Below are 19370 nucleotides of genomic sequence, written 5' to 3'. Positions count from 1 at the left end.
TTTAAGATTCTCAAATCTCAAATAGCTTGACAATTGTATCTAAGAAAACAATCTATTAATAATGTAGATCCTTTTGGCTTGATCATTTAATAAAAAGTAGGTCATTATAAGTTATACTAATTAGGCTTATCTTGAATATGACATTTTATTTTAATTATAAAAGGGGGTTTGTGTTTTAAAAACATAAAGAGAATGGTTAACAAGTACTTGATTATTTATTCTATTATATTTTATTTGAAAAATGAGAATTCTGTGGCTATGTCCAGGTATGCTAATCTTTGAAATGCTAGAAATGATTTCTATGAATATAACCTAAACCACCATTTGTATGAGGGCAGTGATTTTGATGTGTTATGAACAGCAATCTGCAGTTAACCAGTTCGTTTAGAATTTCACAATCAAACCCTCTTCTGCCTCCCAGCAGGCCTTTTTAATACGGACACAGCACAAAATATTTTGAGTCTTGACTTTGCAACCCATCTATATTTATAAAGCTTCAACTAAATCACTGCCCTTGTTGTCCCTTAGAGTACAGAACATATTTTCTCATGAATACTTAGTTGTTTGCGAGAGATTATGTCTATACCATACAAAACATTTACTTCCTTAAGATAAATTATTCAAGTAAAACCTTGAAGACTCTTTCTGACACATGGAGATAGAAGTTTGTACTTTCAAAAGATATACAGAGAAAAAGACTATTGTTTTCATTTTGTGCAAGTAGATTTTACTTTGTCCTCATGGATACAAAACTGATTATGCAAACATGGAATAATTAGAATGTTTGCTGCATGTTTTGCCTACTGAACTTTGTAAAATAATCTTTGGGAGTGGGTAAACACATAGCCTGAAAGTATAAATAAGTACAATCAGTGTCCATCTTATGAATTTTTTTTACATGCCAAGCAGACAGACTTTTTCACAGTATATGAAATCTCTTTAACCCTTTATACAATCCTTTGTGCTTTTACTGAAGTACTCACCTCAAATAGCACAAAATCTTACCAATATCTAAAATGAAGCAAAATACTTTCATATTTAAATAGTTGCCAAAAAAGAAGTATTAAAATTATTCCAGTTTTTAGAGAGAAATTTTAATTATGAAAGCAGTATTAAAAGTATTTTAAGTTAATCAGATATTTTTATAATCATTATCCTTTGGCTCCCAAATTACTGTTTAATAGTTTTTAAACTGTATTTTTTTTTCTTTCTGATCATTTGGCTCTGTTGTATCTAACTTTGCATGCTCTGCTTTTTGTTTGTTTGTTTGTTTGTTTTTTGCCCCCTTTCTCACTTCCAGGAAGAGAGCCCCCTGAGTGTGTCTAGCCCAGAGGGTACTGGTACCTGGCTGCATTATACCAGTGGTGTGGGTACTGGGCGTCGAAGACGCAGATCAGGGGAACAAATCACTTCTTCCCCTGTCTCCCCCAAATCATTGGCTTTCACATCCAGTATTTTTGGCTCATGGCAACAGGTTTTTAAACTTTACTTCATTAAACATTTTTCTTCCCTGCATTCAGAGCAACAAAGAGCTGTCTTTGAGGACATCTAATCCCTTACAATTTTACATCAGAGTAAATCCTTCTGTTTTTAAATTTCAAGCTTGTTTAAAAATAATTTGATATCTGACAATATTTGAGGGAAAGAATAACTGCTCACATTGCATGCGCTTAGCCTTTTTACTGAGAAAGTTTTACATATCCAGGATTTTTTAAATCATCAATAAATTTTATTCTGGATCTTTAGCCTGCTGATTTAATTACTTACAAAGAAAAAATCTTTCTTTTACTTGTTTTTTGAAAACTTTTAGAAAAATAATTATGAAATTTCACTGTATGAAAGTGAACTTAGCCTGTACTCCATAAATAAAATTTTTTATTCCATTTGAAATGTGCTGAGAATTTAAACATTTAAGTGTCAAAATTTACATGGCCTGGTGTAAATTAGCAAGATACATCTATTATTGATTGCTCTTTCCCTCACTATTCCTTTATGTCAAAGTGTATAATTAAGGGATATATATATAAAATATGTTTTTTAAGGGATATATACAATATGTTTTTCTTTGAACTTTAACAGGCAAGTCGTATGTGCCCATCAAACCATATAATTAAAAATAAAATGACTTCAGAAGGACTTTCTGTGATGTCATTTAGAAACTTAAAATACTTTTTGTTTTGTTTCAATGGAAGATCTGCTGTCACAGATGACTTCATTGATAATTTCAGCAATTTCCTTTGGAAATATAATGCATTTGATTATAGCAAAAGGGATTATGGTATCCATTAAGGCTGTCAATATTTAAAGGTTACTCTGATAAAGCCCATGCATGGATCAGTACTTCTATGGTGACCTCAACAGTCTCTGTCTTTTCTTTTGTTTGTGGTTGTTTTTTCTCCCCTTCAAATACAGGAGCTGTTTAAGAATGGGAATTTGGCTTCTTTTAAAAGAGAATAAAATTATATCAATCTAGTAATTATTTCTTCTCATCTGTCTTGTTTCATACATGATGTTTCATTCTGAATGCCTGCTTTGCACCACCTCATTGCAACGACCACATATGAAATGGACTCCCTTAAGACGGGATCTTGCATGATCTTTCATGTTTTGTGTGTCTCTACTAATATTTATCATACAGCTTATTAACCTTTGTCTGTCTGAAACAGGCTGCATATGAAGTATGGATTTTTGAGTTCCTTTTTCTGTTTTATTTCACTTATTTTGTGTTCCTTACACAGGTTGTATCTGAAAATGCTAATTACCTACGAACACCAAGAACTCTAGTGGAACAGAAGCAGAGCTCTACTATAGGTATGTGGTGCAAAGGAAATTTTGTATTATATATCCTTCGTAAACTCACTATTGTATACATGTGTAAAACTCATCAGGGGTAATAGCATGACCAAATGTTATGCTTAGTATGTAATTAATATATACTAATTCAGAAATGTTTTGTTGTACAGCTCAATGAAATTTTTAATTTCGTGTTGTAACCCTTTGAATGCCTACTACAGTAACCACTTAATCTACTTGCCAATGCTGTGTTCTAACCTTGTACTGTGTAAGTTAATTTATGAAGGACATTTCATTTCCCTGATTGATAACGAATAAAAAGATGCTATTGCCTGCAAAAAGCTTCTTTCTAATCGAAAGATATTTAAGTGAAAAGTGTTTCAAACCCAATTTGAGTTGATTAATTTTCCTTGTGAGCAGATCTTAAGGAAAACTAAAACAACACTAATGCACAGTTTCAACCTTACCTTTTTTTTTTTGAGCTCTAAGCATAAGTGCTTCTTTGCTTACAGCAACATTGGAAAACAAGTTTTAAACCCAATATTGATTAAAAAAAAACTTTTGACAAATTCTTGCCCAAATAAGTTGAATGAATGAATAGACTTCATTGTAAGTTAAACTCTGTATATACATACGATAGTCTCTCTACTTGGTGTTTGAGCTATATTGATTCCCATATATGAGGATCTTCTTGAGCTAATTACATACAAATGCCATATATTTAAAGCTTAATATTCACGTTTCATTATGGAAACTTATATACTAACCCTTTTTATTGAACTGTCACTGTATTTGACAGAAATAATGGTTATACTTTTGCTTGAATGTAAGAATTCTGCTAAAAATTAAGCATAAATGTACACTGGTTTGCATGACTGAAATTTTTTTGCCTGTTGTCACAAATAAGTAAGATTTAATTACTTTCTTTTTAAGAATTATTGATAATTCTTAAGTCAAGGCATCAGAAAGATTTTTCGCAAGCATTCAAAAAATACTGATTTATTGTAAATTAATTGTGCCAGGAAATATGCTTTTTTTATTTTTTATTTTTTTAATTGCCGGTACTGGGGCTTGAACTAGGGCCTAGGCTCTGTCCTTTAGCTTTTTCACTTAATGTTGGCCGAATACCACTTGAGCCACTTCTCCACTTCTGGCTTGTTGGTGGTTAATTGTGATAAGAGTTTCATGCACTTTTCTAACTGGTCTGGCTTTGAACTGAGATCCTTAGATTTCAGCATTTTGAGTAGGGTTGGATTACAGGCAGTAGCTACTGGCGCCTGGCTATATCTTGATTCTTAAAAGTAGGTTTTCCAAATTCCTTCTCATCCTAAACTATTTTATATGGTGGTATTTTTAATGTTTAGGATGTGACTGTCTGGTCATTGTCTGGGGATATTTTCTCAAAGGTAGCATTTTTTCCAGCACTGTTTGCCTCATTTGTAAATTTGATATATAATAGTGCTTATCAAAAGCCTTGTATTAAAACTATCACTATTAAAACTGCAAGCATATGTGAGCCTGTTCAAGGCCCTGCCACAGGCTACCTGTGTGTTTGTAAGACCATGTTAACTGCATGCTGCATGATTTCCCAATGTGAATGGAAGAACACCCGTTTTTGTATGTATTTTCTCTAACTTCCATCAGGGTCTCACTGTTCGGGCCTGTTTAGCACCTCAGTGCTCGGGGGTTCTTCAAGCGCTCCTAACCTACAAGATTATGCTCGTACTCATCGTAAAAAGCTGACTTCTTCTGGCTGCATAGATGGTATGTGCACATATGCACACTCAAACAAACTCATACCTACACCCACGCACACACCCATGAGCAGTGTTTCTCAAAAGCAAGTCTAAGGCCAGCGTGGAATCCTATCATCCTTTTCATAAATGACTTCTAGTGCTCTCTGTTTTCCACAGCTCAAATCTATCTTTGATCAAACAGTTAAAACCTGTAGTTAAACTTGTAGAACTTATACAATAAGCAGCTTGCTATAAATGGAAAATAAAAAGCTTCATTATGATCTTCTTTTAGATAACTGATAATCCATATTACAAGAATTAACTTTTTTTCATCTTAAACTTTTGTTCATTGTTAACCTCTGATATTGACAAACTAAAGCAAATGTCATGTTTATTAATACAAAAAATACATAGGTGATGTTTTCATAAAATGAACATAGAATAAGAATATTTAAGATCCCTAGCTAAAGGAAGTCCTGTACTGTTGTTAATGTAACTTTTGATATTTTGATACTCAAAATACTTTTGAGATTCACAGAAAATGTGTCCCTTTTGTTCACCAGGAAGCTTTTTAGCTCTTTCACAACCAGTGTTTCTTCAAATATATACATGAGTTTACGTTAGTTATTACAACATGGGTTTACCTGAACTGCCAGCTCATCCTGCTTTTCTTTCTTTATGTATTTCTTTAAACATTTTTCCTCTGTCATCAAGCCAGTTTACTGCTTTTAACCAGTATTTGGCTTATTACTTTCTCTCACTGTCCCTTCTGCATGTCACCTAACTCTAACCTCCTCATATATTTGTTTTTCCCTCTTTTTGTTAAGTGTTCTTTTGGCAGCTATTACAAATTTCAGGTACCTGTTTTTCTCTTTCTCAGACGCCACACGCGGTTCTGCTGTTAAAAGGTTTTCTATCTCATTTGCTCGACACCCAACCAATGGTACGTTTTGCTTTTATTTTAAAAGATACTCCCCTGCTTCATCCCTTTTTAATTTTTCTTTTATTTGACTGGGATATACAGTATCATTCTCCATCCTTAATTTTAATTGGCATATAGTTCCAATTTATTACTTGCCCAAATTATTGATACTGTCTAGCTCTTTTTTTTTCAGTTGTAATTTCATAGTAATTTCACATTACTCATCAAACATTTAAATGACCACAATAATGAATTTTAATCCTAAATTAACACCTGAAAATTCTAATTTTTAAGTAATCAGTTTATACAGATTTTTAAATACAATCAGTATTTCTTAATTTGTTCTTAATTCTTAATAATTTTAATTTTTTTAAATTTCCTTCCTAATTCCTTTCCTGGTCACATGGTTTTGATTACTGAGATAGTTAATAAAAATACAGAGCAACCCATGTCAAAGAGCCAAATGAGAAATGTCTTTAAAAATTTCCAGGAAACCAGCTCATGCAGGTGTCCCTGTGTATTACTGTCCCTGGCTATTTGTCTAAAGCAGAACTGGACTTGGTCTGGAGCACTCTGGAAACTGCAGCATTTGCTTGTCCTTATGTTACAATATAGTTTGCTATTTCCAAACAACCACTTCCTCTGGCATACTGCTTTTTCTTAAAATGTGGAGAATTTCTAGGTAGGAAGAAGACTCAAAATCTAGAGAAACAATTGAGCTACATTCAATTTTTGGAGCTAAATAGGAACATGTTTCTTGGCCATAATTTATAAGTTGAATTGCTGTTGTATTATAGCTTCCTAAATAAATAATGAGCTTGTGGTTTAAGATTTTTAAAAAATATTTAAGTTCCAAAGTATTGTTTTAATAAGTAATATTAAAATATTTTCACCTATGGAGCTCTTTTTATTCTTATTTTTACTTTCAAACTTTTAATTAAAAATTTTTAAAAGCACAAACTTTTATGATATTTAAGGATTCAGCTGTTTGTGGTCATTTCTTCCTTTGGGGATTCCTTTAACAACACATCTAGATTACAGTGCATTAATACTGCTTGAAGGTGAAATAAGATCTCATCCTCAAGTAAAAGTTTAGCTTTAAAGCCTAACCTGCTTTCTTCTATTACAGCTATTTAAATGGTACTTTAAAAAAAAAAGTATCCGTAAGAACCTCTCAGAAGTAAAGTACAAGTCACAAGAAAAAAGTAAAATTTTAAGATGAATATCAGTAGTGGACTATGTGTACTTATGTGTTTTAAAGCCAGTATTGCAGGTTTTATATGGGAGAACTGCATTTAACTGAGAATAAAAAAATAGTAATACATATGTTAGATTAAAGTGAAAATAGATTAATTTTATTGCTTTGATTTAGGCTTTTCTTTTTTAATGTTACTTTTCATACATTATACAACTCAGTACATATAAAACACATTCCTTTAAATTCTAGAAGTATTTCTTTTTTAATGCAAATCTTTTTTATTACAAATTCATGTGCAGAGGGGTTATAGTTAATAAGTAAGGTAGCTAATACGTTTATTTTAAACGGTGTTACACCCTTGTAGAATTATTTTTTTCAAGTTTTTTTGATGCTATGGTTGTTGTCTATCTGTCCTATGAATTGTCATTTGAATCTTTCACTTACCTTTTTTTCCATATAACTTTCATGTTATTTCCATATTTAACATATATCATGGACTTACCCTTCCTTCATCTTTAGTTCAAGGAACATGCTGAGACAAGTGTCTTCTGGCAGTGCTTTCCCTTGTTTTCGGGGCCTGTGTGCAGAACACTACACCTCTATAGGTGCTGGTCTGTTTCCCCTGTGGAAATTCTAGGCTCCAGTGGTATGTTTTCATGGCTTCTAAACATGTCAGCAGAGTGGCTTTTTAAACTTCTCACTAAACTTTTCATTACACATTAAACTAATTTACACTAAAGATAAATGGTGAAAAAAATGTAGTCCAGAGAAACGTTATTGTATTGTCATTTGACTTATAAAATCTAGCAGACAAATGAAAGACAATAATAATTACCAAAGATATGAACATCCTGGGGAAAGGAGAAAAACACATGTCAAGTTTAATGTAATGCAAAGAAAGGATTTGAGCTTGTTTGCATGAATTTTATACTAAAAAAATGTAATGTACAAGCCTAATTTCTTCAGTACTTAACTGAGATGTTTTAGCTGCTGTTATATTTTTAGGTTTTGTTGTTTTGAAGTATGTGAAATGTGTTGTCATGTTTCTGTTTGCATCTGAAAATTAAACATCATTTTTGTAAATTGTTTATATAGGAAAATTAGATTTCTTTTCATCAGTTTCCCTATCCTAGTTTAAAATTTCAGACGTTATGGGTGAATATTTCTCTCAAAATTTAGATAAATAAAATAATAATCCACTCTTAAATGAGCACATGCCTGTTGAAGCAGTCTGTATATTACTAATTTTTACTTTTTAAATACTGTATTGGATTTTTATGTGAGAGTAAAAAATTTATTTCTTTGAAGGAGAATTAGTCTGAACTTTTGGGAAAATGGATGCAGAAAAACTTGATACTTTTAAGAGTATGTAAAAGCAATTTTTAAAAACATTCAGTTGAATAAGCTTTAAGTGAAAATTTTCTTAAAAGTGAATAACCTGTATCTTATTTTTGTAAATTAAACTGTGTTTAAGTGCCTTTGCTTCTTACTGATTAATACATATTAATATATGTTAATAACTATATTAATATATACATATTAATGCATATCTGCATGGTGGTTTCATGAATTTTTTTATATTTCTGTGTCACTGTTAAATATGGACATATTTCTATCTTGTATTGCTTACTTATTTGACCTAAGCACTCACCAAAGATTTCTAATAATAGAAATTATTGGTGTTAATTCAGTACAGGAAATTCATTCTTCATAAGTAATGGTTTACTTGACAAGAAATTACCCTTACCATTCTGGCATGAGGTACACACCATGACATCATCTTATTCACCTATTGAAAAGATTCGGCTTTGAAAGACAAAACTGAGCCAGGCATGATGTCACACACCTGTAATCTCAGCTGCTCAGGAGGCAAAGTTTGAGGCATTTCTGGGATAGATACAAGTTCAAAGTCAGTCTAGGCAACTTAGGGAAGCCTTGTCTCAGAATTTAAAAAAAAAAGTAAAAATTAAGGGCTGGGATGTGGCTCAGTGGTAGAACACTGCAAATAGAAGGCCTGGGTTCAATCTCCAGTTTAAAAAAAAATGTATTTTTCCTCTTTGGTTTTTCCCCTTTTAAGTCTTATTCTTAGGTTGTATCAATATAGCAGGAAATTGTGCTCATGATGTATTATGTGATTACATCTAAACTGAAATCTTTGTTACATCTTGTTTCAACTCCATATTGCAGAGCATCTGGTGTCATGACTTGAGACATCTGTGTGTTTGCATGTGTTAACTTGGAAATACCTAAATTTTCCACTTCTAAACAATGGTTCTCTTCCTTTTTAGTTATCAGTTTTAAAAATACTCAATTTTACTTTTCATTTTTGTTTTTGTTTTTTTTCTCTTGTAGGCTTTGAATTGTATTCCATGGTGCCGTCTATTTGTCCTCTAGAAACTCTTCACAATGCGCTATCTTTAAAGCAGGTGGATGACTTTCTTGCTTTCATTGCTTCTCCATCAAGTGAAGCTCTAGACAAGACTCCTGAAATGTGTAGGAAGATTTACCTTCATATTTCATTGTTGGGCAGTAGATAATGTAAAAATATAAACTTAAGTAATACTTGGAATGAGTAGAACTTTAGGAGGGAAAGGGTATAATGTACAATGTACTATTTTTCTTGATTTCTCCTCCAGTCACTTTCTTGTATAAAAGAAATATCTACAATCCAGCAACAGTATAATGTAGAGCCATAATCTTTTGTAGAAATATATTTGCTAGAAATCTTACATTCATATAATTTATTATCATATTAAAAAATAATTTCTAAAAAAAAACAAAAAAAATAATTTCTAACATAATTTAAAGAATAATCAGTCCACAGGATAGTTCCTGTGAACTCACACATACACACATGCCCCTCCTCTTACTAGTTTGGGTAAGTAAGTAGGAAATAGCTCTTATTAAAAAATAACAACTTAGGACAGTAATTTTTTTATGTTTCTTAGAAATATTCTGAAGAATTTATTCATTTGTATGAACAGAAGGCATTGACTAAGTAAGTTTTACAAACTATTGTATCCTTTACCTCCCTTTGGAAAAGTATAGTTAAGTTAGAACATAAAAATGATGAAGTACTGGAAAAAACACAGTAACTCAGATTTGCTAAAGCTTTTTTTTCTTTCATTTTTTTAAAAGAAAAATATCTATTGTAACATTGAACATAAAGTAACACTATTTTGAGACCTGTCATTTTGGAAATTGCTTTGACTAACTTATTTTGTGTGGAAAGTCATTTTTTTCTGTATAACATCTCTAAACATGTTAGAATTTCCAGTTAAGTCAGCATCAATTTTAAGAAAGAATACTTTTCTTCAGTGATAAGACCTTGCTTTTCTAGCCATTAAACTTTAGAGATAACTGTTGGAAAGATTTTTTAATTTCAGATTTTTGCATGTGAAATGTATCTGATACCAAGCATCGATAATATTCCAAATAAAGTAACAGCTACAAAGTCAAAACCAGGAAAAGGAAAGGAGTTCATCTCTTTTTATGTTACTTCTAAGGAAGTAGAATAAGCAATGCCGCTTCCTCAAAATCATCTAAATAAATTGTAGTTTACTCCTTTGCCTTATACTTGATAAGCCATTGCTTCCTTGGGATAAGGATTTCAAATTTTCAATCTTGAAAGAGCTTCCAGTAAGTACATAAGTGTGTGGAGTAGATATCAATACTGTTTAATTTTGGAAGATTTACAGTGTACAATTTCAATGTAGTATAATAATGCTGACTGTTCTGACAGAATTTTAATGGAATAGTTAGAAAAAGATAATCTTTTAAAGTATATTCTGTAATAGTGTTACTTGATGACAGCTTCATTTTTGTAATGAATTCAGTTCATCAAAGTGTATTAATAAGATATACTAATGGAGCAAAGGCTATTAGATTCAACTTGCAGGTGTGCTAATTAACTCTTCTCTATAACTTGGGTCCAAATTATATCCCAAGTCTTTCTAGCTCTCTTAAAATTTCATTGTTAAGAAAACTAGATGAAAAAGTTAGTTACTTTATGCAGCTCATAGAAGTAGGTAAACTTTAACCAATAATGTAGATTTTTGGTCTACATGAAAGAACCTTTTATTCCCAAAAATCTTTGGTATCCATCAGAAAGAGAAAAAGTTAAATGGTGAGAGCTTGAGTTTACTATGGCTCTTCATCCAGAATATTTATGTGCATTGATCCATTGTTTTTTAATAATTTGAGGAAAGTTTACAGTTTAAATGGAAAAAAAAAGCATAGACATAATTGAGGACTATTAACTATTAACTACTTCGTTGAGCCAGACACATTCAGATCTTCTAGATTATGAGGGTGTTTTTTTTTTTTCATTCTTTTTGAATGAAGGAATTATCTGAATTTTATATGGTTTAGATTACCTACGAGTTGATATTTACTTAATATACTATAGTTACATTTTTTGCACTTAATAAGAGCAGAGACACTATGACATGGTTTTAACTGATAGAGCATTTTCTTTTTGCCCCACTCTGTCCTCTCCATTTTGGCTAGAAAGCAGTACTATGGAGTGTATAAAACAACTTCCAAATTCCCTCCCTTTCATGATGATAAATCTCAGCTGGGTAAAACAGGAATGCAAGATGATTGCTTAACTATATATAATGTAGTTATAGTATACTCTCAGATTGATACAGTCATTACTCGAATCTTCATTGATTATTGAAACTCAGACTTAGAAGTTACAAACTGTTGTAGCAAGAATAAAACTATGCCATCAGCTCTCAGCCATCCCTTAAGTGCCTCAGTTTGTATCATGCAAGGTAAAACTCAGTATGTTACTTTATTCTTGTTGGCATTCATACTGGCAAAGCGTTTATAATATGAGCAAAATATCTATTTTGATAAGACCATGAGAGAACTTTTTTTATGAGAAAGATGATTTTACTGAATTTACTCTGTAGACTTTACTATGTCTATTATCTACTACTACTATTTATGTCAATTATTATGCATCTTTTAGAGTCACTAAATTATGTCATGAAAACACTTCTACAGTGTGAATGTAGAATTGGCAAGAATTATTAACTTTTCATGTTTGATTTTTGTTCATTTGATCTTGTTCCAGCCTATACTGTCTCACGATCCAGTCCAGTCCAAAGAAGAAAAATATCTCTAAATACATATACACCTACAAAGATTCTACCAACACCATCAACTACCTTAAAGACTACTAAAGCAAGCCAGAAAGCAGGTTAGGAATGTGTGAGTTTGTGGATTCTGAATGGCAGTTGTTGCAGGAATGATAATACTTTTCTTTTTAAATGTAAAATCTGTTCATAAGTGGGATCATTACATTTTCTAGTACTTTCTTGAATAATATTCTTCAACATTCAAAATCTATTATCATAGTCTATTTGTATATATTTTTATTTCTGTTATCTCTCCTTCTCTTCTAGTCTGGTACTTATTTCCTTTTCCATGTACTTATTTCTCTTAATAAAATGGTTTCAAACTCATACTTTTCTTAAATTAGTTTACAGATTTTCTTCAATTTTTACATTTTACATGTTTTTTTTCCTTGTCTCCATTCTCAATTTGACTACCAAATTAAATTATCTTTCATCAGTGTTTTTTTGACTTGTTGGCATATTTTATTGTTGTTTCTCTTAGTACATCTTTAAAGGTACTACTTTATCTTAGTGCTTTTTCCATGTCTCTAATTCTCTTGCTTCAAGATGAGACAGAAACAGTCTCATCTTGTTCATTATTTCTTTTCTTGAGTCTTTTTCTCAGAAATTCTTACAGCTCCATTGCTTTTGATGTTAACCTCATGGGAAATGTCATTTATTTCCCTTCTAATTTTTTTTGGACGAGGGTAAGTCGTGGGGCTTGAACTCTGGGCCTGAGCACTGTCCCTCAGCTCTTCAGCTCAAGGTTAGCACTCTACCACTTGAGCTACAGTGCCACTTCCGGTTTTCTGGTGGTTTATTGAAGATAGGAGTTTCACAGACTTCCCTGCCCGGGCTGGCTTTGAACCAAGATCCTCAGACTTCTCTGCCCGGGCTGGCTTTGAACCACGATCCTCAGATCTCAGCCTCCTGAGTAGCTAGGATTACAGGCATGAGCCACCAGCACCCGGCTTTTTTTTTTTTTTTTTTTTTTTTTGTCTTTTTGTCTTTTTGTCTTTTTTCATGGGCCTGAACTCTGGGCCTGAGTGCTCTCCCTCAGCTCTTCAGCTCAAAGCTAGAACTTAACCACTTGAGCCACAGCACCACTTCCGGCTTTTTCTACTTATGTGGTGCTAAGGACTCCAACCCAAGGCATCATACATGTAAGGCAAGCACTCTACCACTGAGCCCCCTTCCCAGCCCTCTTCTAACATTTTTAAATAATCCTCTAGTAAGAATTGTATTTAGCTAGGCACCTGTGGCTCATGTCTATAATCCTAGCTATTCAGGCGACTGATAGCTGAAGACTGAAGTCCAAAGCCAGCCATGGCAGGAAAGTAACTCTTATCTCCAATTAACTAGCAAAAAAACAGTAGAGCTGTGGCTCAAGTGGTAGAGTGCTAGCCTCAAGCAAACAAACTCAGTGCATAGAGCCCAGACCCTGAATTCAAACTCTAGGACCACATAAACAATAAAACATAAAAAGAGATTGTACTTAGAAGCTTACAGAACCCACGTTAATAGTTCAGCTCTGCTACTTAGTAGCTATATTATCTTGAATAATTTTCTTAACCACATTAATCCAGTCTTGAAGTAATAAAAGTATGATAATGGTACCCCCTTCATAAAATTGTCCGAGATAAATATAATAACATAGAGTAATATACTTGGCACATCTTATAAACACTCACTAAATATGAGCTGCCATTATTACTGTTTTATTATAACCAAACTCTTTACCTTTGCCCAAATAAATCCTCCTAGCCCTTGTGACAGTTTTCCCCCTAAATTCTTAAACCTTTCCATCATTCTAGACCCAACTCATCCTCCACCATTGATGATATATTTATATGATTGTGAAAACAAGTGCATCAGTGATATTCTGTACTACTCATTTGTTCTATCACACCTGAATATAGCTCCCACTAAATACCTAGGCTTTGAAATCAGTATTTTAAATAGATTGAACCTTGCATATTATAATCAGAAAATTTAGCTACAATGATAGGCAGACATCTTGGTACACACCAGTAATCCTAGCACTCAGGAGGTTGATGCAGCTGTGTCTTGGTTCATGGACAGCCTGGACCACATAGCAGTACCCTGTCCTAAAATCAACAACAAAAACTAGTGTTTAAGGTACTAGTGTTTAAGGTAAGTATCTTAAATTTCATTCCATACACAAGACAACTGAAATTTGTGTAGTTCCTTTTTTTGAGGAAGTTACTATAGAAAAATTACCATTAAGATGGTGACTTACACCAGTCGACAAAGCTAGTAGTCACTGAACCTAGCATTTGTATTATTTGTTCATTTATTTTGTCTTAGCATTGGTGAGCATCAAACCTACAGCTTCACAAAGGCTAGACAAATGCTCCAGCCCAGTTCCCTAGGATTTGAATGAGTTATGATTCTTTACATATTAAACACACAATAAACCCATTATTTCATGAGCATTTTAAAATAAGAATGTTAAAATGGTAGTATATGTGGTGTAAATGGCTTTTCAAATGCTTAGCTAATATGGCATTTCTGAGATGAACCTTACCTTACTTGATCGTGATGTGTCACATAAACATCAAAACAGCCAAAAAAAAAAAAACCCACAAAATTAGTGAGTCAATTCAGTTGGGAGGATTTTTGTATCTATATTTTTTAAAGATTTTACTCTGTATTTTTTAAGTAATGACTTTTTTGTGTGTTTTACTATCAGGTTAGTGCTGTTTTCATTAAATGATTTGAGAAGTATTCCTCCTTTTGGTTTCTATGAGATTTTTGTCAGTTATTTTATTTCTTCTTTAAAAGTTTGATAGAAGTAATTTTCTGTTTCATTTTTATGTCAGACTTTTCAATTTTCATTTTTTAAGTAATTTACTCATTTTTTTCCCAGTTAATCTCTTGTCTCTTTTTTGTGGGAAACTACTAGGGTTTGAACTCTGGGCTTTGTACTTGATGGGCATTTATTTACTATTGGTTGAACCACAACTCTGCTTTTACTCTGATTATTCTTTAGAAAGGGCCTCACTTTTTACCCTGGCTGGACAGGATCAAAATCCTCCTATTTATGCATGCCAGCACAAACAGCTTGGACGGTCGAAATGTCTCATGAACTTTTTTGTCTAAACTAGCCTGGAACTATAATCTTCCCAATTTCAACTTTTCTAGTGGCTGGGATTATAGGTGTGAGAGACAGCATCAGTTTTTATGAGTTTTTTAAATGACTGTGTTAACCCCTCTTTAATACTAGGAAGTTTTTATTAGTTTTATTAGAGATTTTTCAGTGTTATTGGCCTTTTCAAAGGGCCAACTTTATCACATATTTTTTTCTGTTGTATATGAAAATTATTTCTCTTTTATTTTTTTTTCCACTTTGGGTTTATTTTTATCCAGTTTCTAGTTTCTTAGATCATTGACGGTTATTTCTTCTCTTGCTAAACAAAATTTAAAGCTCTAACTTTCCCTCTAAATACTTTAAGTAAATTAAAAAGCCAAAAATTGTTATTTTGTATTTTTATTATATAGTTAAATACATATAATAATATAGAAATAAATGTAATTTCATTGATTTGTGAAGCACTTAGGGTTATAATGATTTAAAATCCAATTATTTGGGTGGGAGTTAGATATCTTTTTTTAACAATTTTTATTTAATTCTATTAAATTACAAAACCCACTATATGATTTCAGTTGTTTAAATGTGAGACTTGTTTTATGACCTTACATTGGGTTATCTTTCTATAAGTATGAAGTTGTATAAATTTGTCCACCTTTCCTGCATGCCATATATAACTCCCATACATAATCACTAAACTACAGCACTATGGCACTTGATTTAAATAATCATATTTATTTTTAAAAAATTTAGAGGAGAAAGAAAATCCTATAATTATCCACACATTGACTATTTTTTTTTTTAATTCTGGTTTCCTTTGCCTTAAGGCCATTAGCATTTTTTTAAAAATAGAAACCACATATTACCAAAAAAAAAGTTCTCTTCTGAATTCTCGCAAGTTCATTCTATATCTAATTTTTATAGATTGAGAATTCTAAATAAAATGATAGCTTTTTGTTTATCTTCATTTTTCTGCACTTCTAAAGAATTTCTTCTGTTTTCTGGTTCCTATTGTTTCCAATGAGAACTTTTAGTCAATTTGAATTCTTTCCCAGGTATACAGTGTTTTTTTTAGTTTTTCTGCTTGATTTCCATGTTTTTTATGTTTGAGTTTCAACAATTTGTTTATGCTGAAGTCTTCCTTTGTTTCTTCTTGTAATAATTCTCATTACTTTTACCTGTCCTCCTTTTGTTGGTAAGCTCAGCCAATTTTCATTTTAGGTATTTTATTCTACATTATTTAGTCTGTAGAAAATTTCTCATTTTTATTTTTGTAAGCATATTTTTCTACAGCATAAAGTTGCTGCTTTAAAAATGTCGCCTATTGATAGCTCATCTTGATCATTCTTTACGGAAAAAGATGTTTTTTCTGTGTTCAATAATTTAGGACTATGTTCTGGATATTAAGAATGGTATGTTGTAGAGACTAGATTCTGTTCTTTCACTTCTAGTGCTCCAAAGAATATTTTGTTGTTGCTGTTGATTATTTTTAAAGCAAAGAGTTCACCATTTGATCAACTTAGTTGCAAATCTATGTCAGTTGAAGTGACTGGCAACTCAAATTTCACTTTACTTCTTAAAGCCTTAGCCAAGCCATTTGGAGCTTAAATCGGCTAACCCCAAACATTGATCAAGGTTCACATACAAAATTTTTGTCTCTGATTTTTCCTTCCTAGGCTCTCATTTTTCCAACAACTCCTCTCATGTTTTAAGTGCAACTGCACTTAAAACAATAGGTATTGATATTGGTTCAGGTGTGGGAAAAATGAGTCTGAAGTCAAGAATGTTTCTTTTTTTTAACTTTCTAACCTAGTAATGAGTAATGATAGTAATGCGATAGAAGATACAGGAGAAAATTGATTGTTAATAAGGAAAATGTTAAATTTAGTTTTATTCATTAAGTCTATGGTTCTAACCAAATATCTTAAAAAAATACTAGCAGGCAACTGCTATCGTAAGCTAAGGTAAAAAGCTGGACAAGTATATATTTGAAAATGATATATGGAGCAGGGAGCCAGTAGCTCACTCTTGTAATCCTAACTACTCAGGAGGCTGAGATCTGAGGATTGCAGTTCAAACCCAGCCCAACAAGGGTAGTCTGTGAGACTCTTATCTCCAATAAACTGCCAAAAAACTGGAAGTGGCGCTGTGGCTCAAGTGGTAGAATGCTAGCCTTGAGCTGAAGAGCTGAGGGATAGCACCAAGGCCCAGAGTTCAAGCCCCATGACCAACAAAAAGGAAAAGATAAAAATGAATTACAAACAGCCTATTGTTATTTATTTTCTCTATTTTTTTCTAGATTCTAAAAGTAAAAAATGTTTTAGGATTCATTTGCTCTACAGTGGTAACAATTACTCTGTCCTTCAACAGTATAATGATAGTGCAGACTCTGGATTCCCGCGTAAATCTAAGCAGTCATTTTTCTTTTTGTATAGCTGCCAGTGGACCTTCTGGTTCGGGTCTTCCTAATACTTCATCTCGAAAAAAGAGTGTAGCTATCAAACCAGAAGTGCCTGAACCCAAAAAAAGCAGTGGGAAAAAGAAATGAAGCAAAAATGAGAAGCAGAAACTGGAACCTCTTGTTTTTAGAAAAAAGCACTTGTACAGTAAAAACAAATGTATAATAAATCTTGACTGAAAACTGTCAAAGCAAATAATTTGTTTCCTGTATACATTTCTGTATTCATATAGAAACTCTTTATAGCCTAGAAGGTTCTTTGTTTATATTCATGACAGAAGTTCTGTCATGGTCTGAAAATGTTTATCATTCTGTGAGTAGTACCATTTGTGAGAGATCTCTAGCGTTACTAATACAATACTTACTATGTATCTGGAATAAGGACATAAAAGCCCAGCTGGCCTTTACCAAAGCACAGCCTTATTCAGTAGCCTCTGCACACACTTGTATCTCCATAAGGTTGTATCTTAGCTATAAAAGCTTTCAGCTTAGCAAAATTGATAGGTAATATTACGTACATATTGGAGACTTTACACAATTATGTTTCCAAAGAGATCTCATTGCTATTTGCAGTAGAAAATGTTTTAATAGTTGTAGTGACATACATATATGCTGCAGTATTTAATAACTGGAATAATAGCATGGGTTAATTTTTAAATCCATGCTTTGACTTATTATTGCCAGTTATTGGAAAATAGTACATATACAGTTGGGAGGAATCTACCTTTATGCACATAAATTTGTATATTATTTTGTAGAAAATATTTTCTTTATGTATTTCCTTACCATAAAAGGTGCTTGACCATCTAGGAAATTTTTGCTTTAATACTGGCAAGAAAGGCATCTAATTTACAGTTTCTTTGTAAGGAACTCAGCTCAAAAAATGGAAATTGTCCATTATGTTAGCAGGTATTATATAGAGCATCTTTTTTTTTTTTTTAACCCATTGTCATCTTTGTGTCCATCAGTCAATCTCATTGAGAAAACAAAGATTGAACCTTGGAAATACACTTTTTAATAAGTGATTCGTTTTGAAGGGAAATTGAAACCATTGTGTTATAATTTCATCCATGATGTGGAAAAAATGTGTCATCCTAATTATTGGTGCTTTCCCCTCAGTGCATAAAAATTGTGAACCATTTGAAATGACTTAAACTATAAATCAAATAGTGCAACCTTCTAAAACTGTCATGCATTGCAAGTTACATAGCTGAAATTGGTAAAATTTTACCTTCAGGCTTATATTGAGAGAAATCACTGGAACTTCTCTGTATGAATGAAATTTCAATTCTTCAAAGGGACTCTTTTAACCCTAAATAACCTATATTAGCTGTCTTAGGAAATTAGCATATTATTTCTTACTGTTAGTCACTTTGAAAGGCATCAGATACAAAAGTAAAAAAATCTATACAATTAAATAAGTTCATATACTTCACATGAATGTAAATGTATTATATGGTGATTTGTCTTGTAAGCAATTGAATGTAAGTTGAGAATGTGGTTAATGTATTCATGGTGATAAGGAAACATTTTTTAAGTGGAATTCAATTAAAATATTTTCTTTCTAGTTATCAGAGTGACATTTTTCTCTTTTTCTCTTCTTAGCTTTCAAAATAGAATGCAGAAACTTTTTAATATTGAATAATATTTAGATATTAAATAACAATGCTTACTGGCCATCAGTAGTAGAGCAATTCACTGCTTCACAAACTGGAAATTATAGCTGGACCTGCAGTTCCATCCTCAGCCCTCAGCAGGCCAAGGCTGGAAGATTATTAGTTTGTGACCTACCTAATTTGGGTAGTTTGGGCTACCTAATCAGATTCTTGCAAGCACATGTTCTAACCTACACAATAGAACTGTTGAGTTTAATGACTGCAGTGAAGTCTTACTTTCTACATAATAATGGAAAAAGTGACTTACGTTGTCCTTTTTAGTTTTTTCTTTTATTTCTTTTGAGACTATATGGTTGGATGAAAACTATGTCAGGGCTAAAATTATAGTTTATTATGTAGTGGAAGTTTG

At 32.2% G+C, this 19370-nt stretch overlaps 1 protein-coding gene across 18 annotated transcripts in view; it reads left to right on the top strand.

Moving 5' to 3' along the window:
* The window catches only part of Ppip5k2 (diphosphoinositol pentakisphosphate kinase 2), a 66768-nt gene extending 47852 nt beyond the window's left edge, over nt 1-18916 (top strand). For 5 of the 18 annotated variants that reach the window (XM_070030984.1, XM_070030980.1, XM_070030981.1 and 2 more), the window contains 7 exons: nt 1301-1474; nt 2739-2811; nt 4438-4557; nt 5410-5472; nt 9002-9142; nt 11733-11858; nt 17323-18916. In XM_070030984.1, coding sequence (XP_069887085.1) covers nt 1301-1474; nt 2739-2811; nt 4438-4557; nt 5410-5472; nt 9002-9142; nt 11733-11858; nt 17323-17435 — 810 coding nt within the window. In that variant the 3' untranslated portion in view covers nt 17436-18916. Of the gene's footprint in view, nt 1-1300; nt 1475-2738; nt 2812-4437; nt 4558-5409; nt 5473-9001; nt 9143-9597; nt 9648-11732; nt 11859-17322 lie in introns of those variants that run through there. The other 13 variants (XM_070030988.1, XM_070030996.1, XM_070030990.1 and 10 more) reach the window with 9 other exon arrangements.
* Nucleotides 18917-19370: the final 454 nt, after the last annotated feature.

Source organism: Dipodomys merriami, unplaced genomic scaffold (genome assembly GCF_024711535.1).
Source record: "Dipodomys merriami isolate MVZ:Mamm:240054 unplaced genomic scaffold, mDipMer1.0.p SCAF_20, whole genome shotgun sequence".
In the NCBI taxonomy this organism is placed as follows: Eukaryota; Metazoa; Chordata; class Mammalia; order Rodentia; family Heteromyidae; genus Dipodomys; species Dipodomys merriami.
Note: the sequence above shows the minus strand (reverse complement) of the source record. Positions and strands in the feature narration are given on the sequence as shown.